The 15795-nt window shown below is 41.7% G+C and overlaps 2 protein-coding genes across 6 annotated transcripts in view; one reads left to right on the forward strand and one right to left on the reverse strand.

Annotated features, from left to right (window-relative positions):
• The first annotated feature begins 459 nt into the window (after positions 1 to 459).
• On the forward strand, positions 460 to 10117 carry MTERF4 (mitochondrial transcription termination factor 4). 2 transcript variants are annotated; one of them, XM_072143224.1, is made up of 5 exons: positions 466 to 594; positions 2433 to 2563; positions 2767 to 3555; positions 4797 to 5159; positions 5945 to 6124. In XM_072143224.1, the coding sequence occupies exons 3-5, from the start codon at positions 2787 to 2789 to the stop codon at positions 5947 to 5949; spliced, it is 1137 nt and encodes a 378-aa protein (XP_071999325.1). In that variant the 5' UTR covers positions 466 to 594; positions 2433 to 2563; positions 2767 to 2786; the 3' UTR covers positions 5950 to 6124. The 2 variants fall into 2 exon arrangements, with proteins under 2 accessions (XP_071999326.1, XP_071999325.1); XM_072143225.1 differs by lacking the exons at positions 2433 to 2563; positions 2767 to 3555; positions 4797 to 5159; positions 5945 to 6124 and adding exons at positions 8459 to 8765; positions 9019 to 9203; positions 9622 to 10117 and having other exon boundaries at positions 460 to 594.
• A 353-nt stretch (positions 10118 to 10470) lies between these two features.
• The window catches only part of SNED1 (sushi, nidogen and EGF like domains 1), an 88739-nt gene continuing 83414 nt past the window's right edge, over positions 10471 to 15795 (reverse strand). For all 4 annotated transcript variants that reach the window (XM_072143223.1, XM_072143221.1, XM_072143222.1 and 1 more), the window contains 5 exons: positions 15524 to 15631; positions 14587 to 14674; positions 13084 to 13160; positions 11884 to 11921; positions 10471 to 11386 (listed from right to left, as the gene is read on the reverse strand). In XM_072143223.1, coding sequence (XP_071999324.1) covers positions 11896 to 11921; positions 13084 to 13160; positions 14587 to 14674; positions 15524 to 15631 — 299 coding nt within the window. In that variant the 3' untranslated portion in view covers positions 10471 to 11386; positions 11884 to 11895. The remainder of the gene's footprint in view (positions 11387 to 11883; positions 11922 to 13083; positions 13161 to 14586; positions 14675 to 15523; positions 15632 to 15795) is intronic.

Here is a 15795-nt window from a genome sequence, read left to right on the forward strand (position 1 = left end):
ATATTACCTGTATATAAGCAGTGTACACAGTTCTATATTACATGTATATAAGTAGTGTGCACAGTTATGTATTACGTCTATGTACGCAGTGTACAGTTATATATCACATGTATATAATCAGTGTACACAGCTTATTACATGTATATATGCAGTGTACAGTTATATATTACATGTATATAAGCAGTGTACACAGCCATGTATTACAGTCCTATATTACATGTATATAAGTAGTGTACATTATATATGACATGTATATAAGTAGTGTACAGTTATATATGACATGTATATATGCAGTGTACAGTTATATATTACATGTATATAAGTAGTGTACATTATATATGACATGTATATAAGTAGTGTACAGTTATATATGACATGTATATATGCAGTGTACATTATATATTACATGTATATAAGTAGTGTACAGTTATATATTACATGTATATATGCAGTGTACACACGCCGCCTCCTGCCAGACATGTGACCCAGCACGTGACGCTGACGTCACCGAAGGTCCTTTCACCTCTTGTGGCGTGAGCTTTGTTGCAGCCCGAGGAGTACAGGAGGCAGAGGAATGCTCGTCCTGTGACAATGGTGAGTAGGAGGGGGCGCTGGGACTTGTAGTTCCTCCGTGGCCTGGCTGTGGTTCTCTGTGTGTGTGGCTGGCGCACAGCTGCTGTGCCGCTCCTGTGTGTGGGTCACATTCTGTGTCATTGCCATGTGGTGTTATGCGGGGACACTGTATCACTGAGGACATGGCGGAGTATGATACAAGCTTCACATCTGTGCAGAGAAATCCTCCCTTACAGTATGAACTATGGCCAAAGTGTACTCTGAGACTGCAGAGAAATGTGCGCTGCCATTACTGCACCTCCAGGGCTTATTCACACAGTGTGTACATCTTAGTCCTGCAAAAAATAAAAACAATTCCGAAAAAATCTGTAACATCCAAGAAAATGAACGCACACGGACGACATCTGTGTTTTGCGAACTTATCTGCATAAGTAAAAACTGGTGCATGCTGGGTGAAAAACCAATATAAAAAAAGATGTCCTGTCTGAATAAGCCCCAAGGCAGCGCTGACATCTGCATTCTTCATCAAGCCCCATTGGTTGGTCCGGGACTCAGAAACAAGGAAAATATGTTTGTGCCTAATGTTCTGGGATGAAGTCTCCAATCAGAGACCGTTTTGTCTCACTGGGACCTTATGGGATCAAAACTTTTCTCTGGGGCCTTATGGGATCCATTAAAATACCCATTCATGTCAATGGACCTTTTAAAGGAAGGGGCTCTGGTAACACCCCACCACCACAGAGCCCTTTGACTCATTAGCATAATTGTAAAAAAAGTTGATTTTAGAAGGAAGGAGGCCATGGATAACAAACATAAGAAGAGTGTCACGGTGCCAGGATCTATGAGTAAGTGTCCCTGGTTTATCATGCTGGATTTTGATGGTAGATTTCCTCTAATGGCTTCGGTTATTGTCTTTTGCACCATTGTGTCCCCCCCCCCCCCCACCATCTCAAATTAAAGATGGGCATTAATGGAATATGTTAAAGGATATCTACTCTCAGATTTGCTGATGGTAGATGTCTCAATCTTACTTGCTCGTTGTGTCTGCAGGAGATGACCTCGCTTGTGGTACGTCTCTGGGAATGGACAGATTCTCTTAAAAAAGACTTTATAGAAGTAGTCAAATGAGCGGGAGGCGTCCCATTTTATGTCACCGGAAAGTCTGATAATGTAAGCCGCCCCCTCCGTGTTCATTGCAGCCACTGATCCGCAGATGAACGGTGGACAGGACCAGGCTGCACTGAATTCGTAGGTGGCGGCTTACATTAACAGGCCGCAGAGAGGCAACATGGATATCCACCCCTTCTCCATCCTGTAGCGGGGTCTGAACTGTGTGCTATCACTGGTGCTGAATATTCATCTCTTATCTCATGTGTTCTGTAGGGCCTGATCTTCCACTGTGCCCCAGTGTGACCAGGACCACTTCCACCTTTATCATTGTAATGCGCAATTTGCTCAATTTAGGTTTGGCATGGCAGGTTATGCGCTGGCATGATATTATTACTGTACTGCTGTTACCTGGAATAAATGGACTGAAGCAGGTTCTGTCCCTCCTGCTTTATCACACAGTTTGAGTAGGTTCGGACATGGCACCGCTAATCAATGCCAAACTAAAAATTCCATTGACGTATTGTAGAACTTTTCAGCGTATCGCTGTCTACGTCACCATTTGAGTCCAAGGAAGGTGATTGTCTCTATGTCCTCCTTTACCGTCATGGCTGTGCCGTCTGAGACCCATATGGACCATATCACTTCGCTCTCGAAATAAAGTGAAAAAGATTTGCCTTTGCGCCGTTGAGTCTTTATTCCATGTGATACACAGCAAGGTGTTACTCCCGGAAGTGTCTCTGTTTCTTTAGAACGTCAAGCATCTCCCCAGCTACACATGTGGATGAAGAAACCCATCCGGATCCACCATCTTTAAGAAAGTTACTTCATTTACATGTTTACCCCTTCACTACTATTAAGAATCTCATCGCTTTCAGCAATTGTAAGTAAATTTCACTTTTTTATGTAATGTGATACCATAGTTTGAGGGGGTGTTTAGTATGGCATCTTCTATGGAGAGTACTGTGTATTCTGTAAAGGACATATCCTGGGTGTAAGCTGCAATACTAAAGACCCCCCTATAAAATATATTACATTATATTTCTGTCTTGGTTTCTCACTTTGTGTTCATCTCATCCCGGACAGGATCCACTTTTTGGTTCATCATGTTTTTGACGGTGCCGTATCTGATTCTGAGAAGACTAAGAGCCCGGCGTGAACAAGTCCGTGGAGAGATTCGCTATGAGCCCCCACCACGTCCGTACAGAGAAAGTAATAATGATATAAATCGGAGGCAGTTGTTAAGAAGGCGTCGGCGCAGGAGAATATTCCCTGCAAGGATCAGTCTGTCTGAAATCGATGAGCACGATATCAAAGAACGTTACCGCCTTAATTCAGATGTTATAATGTCTCTATATGAACTCATCAAGAAAGACTTGATCTCGACCACCAAGAGAAGTAATGCCGTTCCGGGGATCGTGAAATTACTCTGTGCCCTCCACTATTTCACCAGCGGGTCCTTACAGAGCCACGTGGCAGAAGCTGGTGGCATAACCCAAAGCACCTTCAGCCGCGCGCTTTCTGAGGTTATATCCGCTATTCTGAAACTCGCTGACCAGTTCATAAAGTTCCCGAGTGACACTGCCGGCTTACAGCTGGTAAAGCAAGGCTTCCAGGGCATCAGTGGGTTTCCAGATGTCCTGGGAGCAGTGGGTTGTACACATATTGCCATATCACCACCCTCTGAGATGGAGCAGATGTATCGCAACAAGAAACACTACCACTCCATCAACGTGCAGATTATATGTGACGCAGACATGAGGATTTTGGATGTAGTTTCACAGTGTCCTGGTTCCACACATGACTCTTCAGTCCTGAAAGAGTCTGGAATTTATGACAGATTCGAGAAAGGAGAATTTGATGGCTGGTTGTTGGGTGAGTATTGTCCATCTCATGCAGAGTTGTATATGTGTGATCGCTAGTGGTCTGACCTCCGGATCCTCTACTGATCACAAGAACAGGTTCCCTCACTAGAGTGCGTGACTCCCACTCCATTTCTTTCTGGGGTTTCCGGATATTTTAACACTAATTTTAATAGCTTATGTATTGAGCACATAATCATGCTCCTTATGCTGCAGTTTTTTACTATGGATTTTCATACATCATAGTATAATCTCTATATCACAATTTATGGAAATTCAATACAGTTTAACTAGATTACTTCAGCTATAACATGGCCTTATTAAAGGGGATCAAAATGATAGACAGGAGACATAGCCAAAAGATTCCCACAGACTTTAATTGGTTCCTTTTGAGTCCTATTTAAAGGAAATCTACAATCCAAAATCCATCATGATAAACCAGGGTCACTTACTCATAGATCCAGGCACCGTGACTGTGGTAATCTTCTTATATCTGTTATCCATGGCCTCCTTCCTTCTAATATCAACCTTTACCATTATGCTTAGCCTGAAGGGCTCCGGGGGGTGTTACTAGAGTGAATCTACAGCACGGAGGGGCTTCGGGAAGGGTCTAGATGCCTTTTTACATCTAATTAACATTGATGGTTATGTTGTAACATGGAATTGTTTCCATAAAATTCCTACCTCATCCAATCCCTTCCCTTCCTTGGTTGAACTTGATGGACGTTTATCTTTTTTCAACCGTATAAACTATATGTAATTATTTTAAAAGTTAATTTTTAGAAGGAAGGAGGGCACGGATAATTAACATAAGCTGATTACCACAGTCACATTTCCTGGGTCTATGAGTAAGTGTCCCTGGTTTATCATGCTGGATTTTGCTGGTAGATTTCCTTTAAGTTTACATGCAGGACTTTTTAGTCAGTTTTTTTTTTTTTTTAAATGGAATCTACAATAAAGGCTTCTAACCAAGTATCTAACAGTTTGAAGCGGAGCCTTACAGTAAATTAAATCCCTGTGGCCTGTCAGTGAATAGGAACATTCTTGTTTACATGTACAGCTTAACAATCTAACTTGACAGGTTCGAAATGCTTGTTATACGGTGCCGTTTTTTTGTTTTTGCATGTGATTCTATAGATTAGCAGTTATTTCACATACAATATTCCATTTAGTCCTTGATACAATAATAGTCACATTATGTCCTTTAATGGTGAGAATGTGTAATGTAACTATATGATGTGACCTGTTTTCCAGGGGATGCGGGACATGGCGTTAAACCTTGGCTCCTAACGCCATTTGAGATGCCTTCTACAGAGTCAGAAATACGTTACAACTTGTCACATAGCGCCACGTATTCTGTGGTGGAGAGAACTATCGATGTCCTGAAAAGCCGCTTCCGCTGTTTGGACAATCCCAATGGGGTTCTCCTGTATAACCCTGAGAAAGTCAGTAAAATCATACTTGTCTGCTGTATTATACACAATATCGCAGTAGTGAAGAACATTGAGGTGGACCTGGCGCAGGATCTCCGACCTTCCATCAAAGATGAATCTACGGAGGATGATACAATGGAGGGTACGGTGCAGAGGGATAAAGTGGTGGCCGAATACTTCTCAGGTAAAGACTGAAGCCTTAGGTGTGAGGCCTCCATTATTCTCCTGTAAGGTGACAACTTATACTGTATATGTACAATGTGTACTCTATGATCTGCCATCATGACAGAATTAAAGGGCACCTGTCACCAGTGACCACCCCACAAACCACACACAGTGGGGGAGATTCATCAGAAGTGCCTGAGAGCAGAACTTTTCTAGTTGCCCATGGCAACCAATCAGAACTGAGCTTTCGTTTTCCTATGGTTGTTTATAAAATTAAAGCTGAGCTCTGATTGGTTTCTATGGACAGCTGGAACAGTTTTATCTCCAACACTTCTGTCCTCCAGTATCTTTTAGATGTCTTCTACGTGTTCCTCTGATAACTATCCATGTGATTAGAGGCAGCATTCTTCTGAAAAGACTTATTGATACCCTCTGTTCCTAAGATCCGGTCATGGAGGTGGGGAGCTCCAGCATACAGTCAGGCTACCCCGCCCAACTGACACTTCTATCCCGGCCCCCCATTCTCTTCAGTGGATATCAGTAAAAGTCTTTTTTACAGGAATACTGGCGCTAATCCCATGTACAAAGGCATCAATGGAACACCTATAAATACATCTAGAAGGTACTGTGTGTGGGGGGGTGTTCTGGTTTTGGTGGATTTAAAAGGACATAGCCTTTTACAATGAAGTATAATATTCTTTGTTCTGTCTGATTCATGTCATTTTACAGTCTCTATACCATTGCTGCGCTGTAGATGCTTTAATCTGCTACTTTGTGTAACCACAATGTTCCCTCACGTTGCAGGATAAACTGATGAGGATCCTGTACAGATCTCCGAGGCTGCGTCTCCTGTACCATGTGTGGTCTGCGCCACGTCTTTTGTACTATTGTAGCAGTTTGTCACACTTAGTATTATCATGTATATTTTGCCGGCTGCTCTTGCCTACATCTTTTGTGTTTAATAAATATTTTTTTTTACTAAGACCCGAGTGTTGTCTTTGTGTTGTCTTGTTACACAGCAGATGTATTCCAATGTAAAGGAGCACAGGAATTCCATCGCTGTGATCTGTATGACATTGCACATGAATTATGTAGGTGTAAGGCGTCATGCAAAGACATGTGACCCAAATGTGCGGCATGTCTGTCATCAGCAACACAATGCCGCAAAGATGGGCTGCAATAGGAATCAATAGGTGAGTATGTGATGTGTATTTGAACTCATGAGAGATTTATAGGGGGCTTGTGGGGCATAAAAATATATACTGTAGAGGAAATCTACCATCAGAATGGCACTTTATAAAGCAGCGTCACGGAGGTGTTCCCCTAGGCACCCGATTCCTGATGTTTGGGTTTATATTCCTTCTTTATGTTTTCCTTTTGCTATAAACTATCTATTTGAAAAATGTTTAATTATGTTTTTCTGATGATTTATTTTCTGCTTTCAGACCATTTCAATAGCTTTGCATTGTGTTGATGGACTGTTTTGTATGTCAGCTCACTTTTCACTTTGGGTTGGGTTAGAATTTCTTCTATAGCGCCCACAATACTGAGCTATTGGTGCGATTATTGGGGAAGGGGATTCAACTCAGGACCGCCCATCTGACAGTAAAGAGCCGAACTAATGCTGACAAGTGCAGCACTGAATGATCAGGGACTAGATGAAAAAGACACTGATGGAGCAGCAACTATCGAAGGAGGCAAAGAGATGGAGGTGGTGAAAGGTCCTCCTAAAATGAGCTGAACTGCGATACCAGAAACGACCAATGGTGAAAAGTGATGCTGTTCTGACATGCACCTTCTTTCATGTTTATGGAGTATTAAAGGAACACCTCAGGCACAGCGGATTCAGTGAATTATACCTTGTGCAGGGCCTGAAGGGAGGAGCAGGACTCCAGGTTCCACGAATACAATGTAAATGCGTCCTGCTCCTCCCCTCGGGCCCCGCACCATGTATTAATCAATGAATTGGCTATGACTGGGGACTTCTTTAATATCCTCTTGACGTCTGATGTTCCTGTGGGCTATTCTGACCTATAGTCCCATCCATCCATATATTGTTAGTAATACGCTCAGCCTCCGTTTCACTCTCTCCAGACACCATTGTTTTATCATGTTCAAGCAACCGTTATGTTTTATAGCAAAACCAAAATAAATTTGAGTAGAAATGTTTATATCCTGTCAAAACTCCAAATGGAAAGACCGATCTGCCAAACATATGGGTACATGGATGCCATCCCGGCTGGTAAACACTTGTCATGATGCCTTTCTTCCAGTCACCGTATTAGTATTCCTCTGGTCCAGCAAACATCTCGCTTGGGGTCACATTGTCCTGTGAAGTACATTATAAAACCTTAATGTATTTTACATTTACCGTGTAGTGGCGGCATGTAACAGAATACATAATAGTCTGCAGTCAATGGCACATGGCAGACCGTCAGGAACAGGATAGCATTATTTTTTATTTTCTTATGGCCTTGTCAAGTTTCTGTCGGCTTTCTAGAGAGCTGGCAACGTCAATGACTTCTCTAAGGCTCTTACTTCCAGCATTCGTGATGACATGGTAGAGATGTGTAATAGGTAAAAGTATAGGAAACTCCTACTCTGGCATCCTAATGTGGACAACCTATTAAAGGTGTATGGGCAGGACAGTGGTTTAGTGGTTAGCATTAGAGCCTTGCAGCTCTGGGGTCCTGGGTTCAAGTCCCAGGGTCAACATCTGCATAGAGTTTGTATGTTCTCTCTGTGTTTGTGTGGGTTTTCTCTGGGTCCTCCGGTTTCCTCCCACACTCCAAAACATACTGATAGGTTGATTAGATTGTGAGCCCCATTGGGGACCATTCTGGCAAGTTCTGTGCAGCGCTGACCAATCTGTTTGCACTATATAACTAAAGGAAGAATTATAATACTGTAATAATAATATCTTCTTTGAGCAACTACTTATATAAAGGCTCTTGTGGTATGTTATCTGAATTAATTCAGAATTTGGGAGAGAACAGCAGGTTTGGAGGGGAGGATGCTAAGAGCTTAAGTGGAGAAAGAAGCATTTTCCTCTGATCAGATTTTTGTACTGTCTGACATGGGACAGATGGAAACGCCAACAAAAGGGGTTCAGCAGGGAAAAAAGGGGCAGCTTAGCTCTGACACAGCCATCTGCCAATTTATACCAATAGTTTTTACAGGTTAGAAGACCCTTCGTTCTGAAGACTGTTTTCTTTTGTAGATTATTTTCTAAGATTCCTAGAAGTGTTCCTCCTGCAGGACTCCTTCATATGTTTTACACGTGATCTTCCTGATGATTTTTCTTGTGACCTTTTGTAGGTGTCCCTGTGTCTCAGACGCGTCATTGTATTCAGCCGGACTAGTCTAGGTTTGAGGAGCATGTCTAGTATTCCTATTGCTAGACAGGCACTTCTCGACCTTGGGTTCTCTGAGGAGCAAACTGAGAAGATCCAGGGTATGAGATGCCCTCAACACAAGATGCCCAACATCAAGGAACTCTGTTTCATTGGACTGAGCCCCAAAACAGTACTGAGAATACTGGAAGAAAGACCAGAGCTATTAAAGATGACGGACAAGGAGCTGAGAAACAGGGTAGATGCTCTGAGGGTCCTTGGCCTTGGTGAAGGTAAGATGATGATGATCCAGGTTGCAATTTACTATAGTGGGTTCTTTCAACAACCTGCAAGCATGTATGCAATAATAATAATATGCAATATAATACTCTAGATTTATGTGAAAAGGGAGCGGGCATTTAAGATAATTGTCATTGTCAAGGAAGTGTAGGACATAGATCAAGTTAGCTTTAGTTTTATGAGTGAAACCTGACTATAACATGACATCTTGATGTCTACTATCTCTTCTGATATTCTTCCATATAGGATCTCTTCAGAACTCCCTTTCAAGATGCCCGGCTCTTCTATCAGTGCCCCGCTCCCATCTACAAGCTGTGATACATTGCCTCAAGAATAGATGCCAGTTTACATCACTGCAGGTACTGAAAATCCTACATGCAGCTCCCGAAACTCTGACTCAAGATCCCAGCCATATAGAAGACTTGTTTCAGGTGAGTGGCCATAGATGATAATTCCTGCAAAATGTGCACCATCTATTGTGCTGTAGCACTTCCCTCTCCCATTGTGTGAGATCGTAGTGTAACACTATGGCATGGAGGGGCTCTGGTAATACCCCCAGAGCCCTTAACACACATTTAACATTTTAAATGTTGATATTAAGAAGGAAGGAGGCCATGGACAATAAATATAAGACGTTTACCAGTCACGGTGAGTAAGTGTCCCTGGTTTATCATGATGGATTTTGGTAGATTTCCTTTAAGGGGTTTGGCAGGAACTAGTGGGGGCGCTGTAATTATATAGAATGCAATGCTGCACAAAATTTTATAATGCAAGGGAAGGCAAAAAGAGATGAACATTAAGCTTGTCAGTTCCACTAGAGATTTACATGTACATTTCTTCCTCTCGTAGTATGTATATTTCCGCATGGGTGCGAAGCATCAGGACATAATTTCCTCTCAAGTTTTTGAAACCTCGGTTAACGAGATAAAAGTTCGTCACCAGTTCCTGGAACGTCTTGGTAAGTTCCAGCCTCCTGACAAGAAAAGGGTGTGTCCTCCTTCTAACCCCAAACTGAAGGATGTCATCCAACTCTCCGAGGAGGATTTCCTCACCCGTGTGGCACATTCCTCATCCGAAGAACTTGACACTTTTCGAAAAATTCTGGAGAGAGAGGAACATGAAGGTGAACAGGACATTGAGGATGAGGAAGATGAGCTGATCAATAATGACGATGATTCGGCAAGTGAAAATGAAGACTCCGAAGAAAATGTGCGGGGTTATAAATCAAAACGCCGCCATAAGAAGAAATAGACTTTTGTGATAATAAAACTTATTCTATGTTGTGCCTTAAAGGAAATAAGCATATTGGTTTCAATAAATCCTTGAGATTCCTTCATTGCCATAACCAGAATTTGGAGTAATTGAAGTCCTGCTGCTTAAAAACACAGTCACCAGCTTTTACCCCACTAACTACCAGCCCCCTTAGGTAGGGTATAGATGGTGCTTTCTAGATTTCCCGCTCTTATGTGAAATTGTATCCATTTACCTATAAAATATCACCTAGAAAGGACAGGTCACCCCCTACCTGAGGAGGCTAGTTTAATGGGGAAAAATCTGGTGACGGGTTCCCTTTAAGTACACAACCACACACCCTGTACAAACATAATTGGAGATCTGACCCCTTATGGCCCACATGATAACTTATGATCCCCTGGACCTTGTACAAAGAGTCATAATGCATTTATTTTATAAAATGTTTTATTATAAAAACAAAAAAAAAAAAGCAATGATCTGACAGCAAACCGTAACACACACAATGTTAGAGCCCAATCTTCTTTGGTGCAGCTCTGAGTGCTGTCGTTTCCTCACCTGGAGGTACAACCCTTACAAGCTGCTGCCTGAGCTGGTGAAGTGTGTACAACGCTCTGAGTTACTGCTGCTACAGTGCGCGTGGGACTTGGTCCTATCATCCTGAAGAAGCCATTCCTTACCCATCTCCTCGGCTGGTGGGCGTCCCACTTACACAAATGCTTCAGAGTCTCAAATAATAATAATAAAGTCTGAGAAATTGCACAACGAGCTTCTTGATTTGTCTGGTGCTTTCCTATCAATCTCTAAGCTACATAGTTATCGAGCAGTTTTACCATTTCAGACTGCACTTGCAGATGCATCGATGAAACAGAGCAGCAGAGACGTGGTCATCGGAGAAGAGAGGCTTCCCATATATGAATCCATTTTACCTGTGCTAGTTCATGGAGGAACGTTCTGCAGGCCGGAGCGAAGGAAACTGAAATGGATATGGGGAGTCTTGTGCTACATATTCCAATATTGGGGCCAGCGCTGGGCCCGGTCATTGAGCGTGGCGAGAGATGATTGATTTATTTGGTGATTGTCTGACAAATCACCAATCCTGCAGGGGAGGGGGTATTGGTCTTGCAGATCTTTGGCTGGTGAGAAAATAGAGTATGTCAACCCACCGGACCCCAACAGAGGAGGCCAATGGGATAGTTTCTCCTTTGGTCCTACATGGCCGGTACCACACGTGCATTTGCATACTCGGATAAGTTGCAGGGTCCCACAAGTTTGGGGAGAGGGGGCAGACGAGCTCAGTGCCTCACATGGGGCCATGTGATTTGTGAATCCATCCCCCAAACAGTGGCTAGTGCTTCTGTGTCTGCAAATACAAGATCAATGGTCATTATTATTTAAGACATAAAAAGCAATTGCCTCAATATAAATGGGAGCAGAAGTTTTTTTTTGTTTTCATTATAATAAAAAACTATTTGATCTAACAACAAAGCCTTTTCCATTGTCCTTATACATTATAACATCTATTTACAGACACTAGGCATCTGTTTACTACTAATGTGCAGATTGTGCATAGCAGCAGGTTATAGAGCAGGAGGATCTGATCACACAGTATCTCTCCTATATAGAGGCAGCATGTTATAGAGCAGTTGGATCTGATCACACACTGTCTGTCCTATATAGAGGCAGCATGTTATGGAGTGAGAGGAGCTGAGCAGATTGTAAATACTGTCCTATCTAGAGGCAGCATGTTATAGAGCAGGAGGAGCTAAAGATTACACATAGTTTCTTATGTAGAAGCATGGTTTAGTTTCCAAAGCATATATATTTAAGAAGAGGACTTAAAATAATTTCAGTACATACCTAATCTGTACTTCAAGGTTTGCTTGGTACTCTCTTCTCTAAGAAAAAGATAAGTAGATCAATTTCACAGACTCCAGTTACACATGAATGTAGCATGCGGTCTGTTATATCAAGGGATGGGTGTGAAGAAGTGACTGCTAGAGAGTTTGGTGTTTTTTTGTTTTCTGCAAGGAACCATTTTCCTTTTAGGGTACATTAAGGGAAAACATGGAAGTTAATTTGATGTTGTAAAAGACCCCAATTCCTATCTTCCTATATACTACAACACATACACTACAAGTTATAGTATGTATATACATCTGTTATAACAAGAAATGCCCTTCCATAAAACAGTGTGTGTGTAAGTGTGTGAGGGGCAGGATATGAGGTAATTTACCAATCTACATCTATTAATGGTTCTGCTCTGCTTTCTTGATATGTTTAGTGAAGCCCCTGGTTCAGATATGACTTTAATCTCACCAGCCAGACATAGCTGTCCTTAAAATCGATGAAGACGAAGGGTCATGTCATCTCAACTATCCATGACTTTATGATGGTATTTATGAATACAAACTTTAAGGAAATCTACCACCAAAATTCATCGTTTAAAAAAACCAGGGGCACCTAATCATAGACCCAGGCACTGTGACTGTGGTAATCTTTTATTTGTTATCCATGGCCTCCTTCCTCTTAGCATCAACTTCAACAATTATGCTAATAAGTCTATCAAGTAGATTTTGTTTAAGGTCCTGTCAGGCTGATTAGTTATGGGCAGTTAGGATCACATGAGCTGTGGACATTTTATGGGCAAGGATGGCAATAGTAAAGATGAGGCAAAAGACATTTAAAACAGGAGGCTTCACTTTACATTTTAAGAAAGCGGTGCAGAACTATCCAAAGATGTATATTGCTAAATTACCTGATATTCAGCTCCTGTCCCCACTTACAAAAATGTGCAGAACAGCAGCCAACCCCCTGAAGGGGATCTAGCAATACAATTACTGATCTTTGTTATGGTGAAAGCAATAGGTGGACTGAGCTTATGATATCCTGCAGTCACTATCTCTGAAGTAAAGTTAGTTTTATAGTTCGATATTTGGAAAACCCTTGTAACAAGTACACTAAAAAATGAAATGAACATTTTCCAAATCCTGTATCTTTCTACCACGTCCTTGGAGGTAAATTGCAAGGTAGTGACGAGCAGTTACTCTTCACACTTACTTAGTCGTCCTCTGGCAGTGCCTTCACAGATTTCTCTGGAGCAGACGTCATGTTGTACCTTATACACCCGCCTGTACCTTCAAAGGGAAAAACAAGTAGAAAATGAAGCTAGAAACTTGTGAAAACTTCATCATAAAATGTTGAAAATATTGTGACAAATCTATAATTTTGACATTGCTCACACCAATTTGTAAAAGGAAACCTACCATCATGGATCTACCTATAAGGTGGTAGGTGCCTCTAATGTATGTAAGGACAGCCCTTTTTAGGGTTAATCCTTTAGTCCCCTTTATCTTTTTTTAATCGTTAATTGTGATAATACGCAAACCATAGAAAGTGGTTGATAAATGATGTCAAGGTGTAAAGCTGTCGTGCCAATAGCACCAGAATTTTATTTTATTTTTTTTTCAGCTTACGTAATGCATAATGGCCCAGATATATAAAAACTGGTGCACTGGGCCTAGTTGTAGTTTGCACTTTCTTTGTGCACGTTGCGGCACATTATTTTATAGTGTTGCACACTCTGGGGGAGGATATTAACTCACCAATATACATCTAGTACAAGTTCTGCACAACTTTCTTGATATGTAAAGTGAATCTTCCTGTCTTTTACCTCATCAGCCAAACATACCTGACCATAAAATTGGTGCTGATGGATTGTCGGACCTTATATTCATGAATACCATCATAAGGTCCTGGCAGGATGATTGTTCATGGACAGATGACCCTCCAAAAAAAGGGAATCACCTCCAAAAAAAAGGAAATCACATGATTCTCCATCTGCGGCCATGTTATGGACAGGAATGTCTTGGTGATGAGGTAAAAGGCACTTTACATATCAAGAAATCGGTGCAGAACTATTAATAGATGTATATTGGTAAATTACCTAATATCCTACTTCAACACTTAAATGCACATTAAATAACCCAGGTAAACATTAGTGGCAACCCCTTTAAAGCTGCTGGAGAATGACTGAATCATTACTTAAAGGATCCTTCCACCAATGCAAGTCTACTTGAACAGATGGAAACGGAAGGACTTCTGCTATTCTATGCTATAGCGAAATGACGAGTGGAGATGTCACCTCAGCCTTGGGTCCCCTCTTCTGTCTGATTATCCTCTGTGTAATAATATAAGTCTTTATCAATGTACACGGGTGGGTACCTCCTGTACATTGTGGTCCTGCGCACCATTTGATACTATAATTATACTTCCTAATGCCTTCTAGTAAAATTGTCTGAAACTAAACAAAGCCATAAATCTGACTTCTGAGTTAAAGAGCATGGAGCTGAGTAAATACTGGCACGATAAATCTCTTTGATCAGGAAAACATTCACATTTGTTAGCTATTCGTGTAGTGTGCAGCGTCTCCTGCCAATTCAGACCAAAGGCTCTGGAGAGACTCCACTCTCCCGGCGCTGTGCTTTTAATGGAACAGTCCGTTCCGCACCTTCCATGTGATGACAGGAGGGTGCAATGATGTAGTCGGGGTTAATCACTTACAGGTGGTGACAGACTCCTCCCTCCCACACGGGATGTGACAGCGTTTCCGAGTAGAGTCTGGTGCAGGCGAACGATTCCTTTCTGCAGGCTGAAGAGCAAAGGTGTCACCGAGTGTAACAGCGCACACACTTATATATTCCAATACACACACGTGCGGCCGCCAGATGACTCACTCCGTCTCTGGTGACCCATACAATAATATTCACATTGTGTAACATCACTGCCCTCGCTGCTGGACCGCGCACCAAGAGTTGACGGATTTAATTATAAGCAGAGGCCTGGAGACTTATCCCGGAGAACTGAAGTCAATCTGCACAATATTCTCAATAATAAAAAAAAAAATTAAAATCACCTTTGAAGTCATTACTCATCCAGCTGCAGAGCAGCTATGTATGGTCAGGATGGTGAGAAAGTCCAGATTGTTTGTAAACAATTGCCAGGTATATGAACCTACAGGATCACTTTCCCAGAATTGTCCCTTTTTTGCCATCTACCGGCATCACATTTACAAACACCGTCTGATAGTTTATGTAGCCTTTGACCAGAACATCCGAAAATGCATAAAATTTAGTTGATGATGATGGAGAGTAAATTTTGTCCATCTTTGAGACTAACTTTCCACCGTTTGTTAGTTGGCCTATTATATGCCAAAAAATTTTTGAATGCAATGTTACATCTTATATTATGTCTGTTTCCAAGAAGAAAATCCCATAGACAAGGTGCAGAATGTGGCGCGGCGAGCAGACTGATATTTGCTTTTGTTCTAAAATCTTTCTGACTTGGGAGTCCAGTGAGTGATCATTATGTTTTGACTTTCCACTTAGAGAGAATGCAGTAAAAAAAAAAAACTGAATCCCCACAATCAAGGATTACAGCAGCCTGAAAATGCAGGAACCGGATGTAGTGTGCACTATAAGACAAAAGGTTTGGTATATACCTAACTGGCACTGCTGCCCCTTATATCCTTGTGGGCAATCACAAATTTCTCCATTCACACAGGTTCCTCCGTTAATGCATGGTGTTTCCAAGCAGCCTCCCCGGGTACCTGTTGGACAACAAGCACATATACTCTTAGCTATTGCATTATGGTAGCCATGACAGAATCTAATATAACACCCAAACATTAAAGTGATTGTCCAGTATAGAAAACCCATTTTCACATATGATATAAATAATTCTGACAGACAGAATTACTATTACTATGAGAAC

The sequence above is a fragment of the Engystomops pustulosus genome, chromosome 3 (genome assembly GCF_040894005.1).
Source record: "Engystomops pustulosus chromosome 3, aEngPut4.maternal, whole genome shotgun sequence".
Classification (NCBI taxonomy): domain Eukaryota; kingdom Metazoa; phylum Chordata; class Amphibia; order Anura; family Leptodactylidae; genus Engystomops; species Engystomops pustulosus.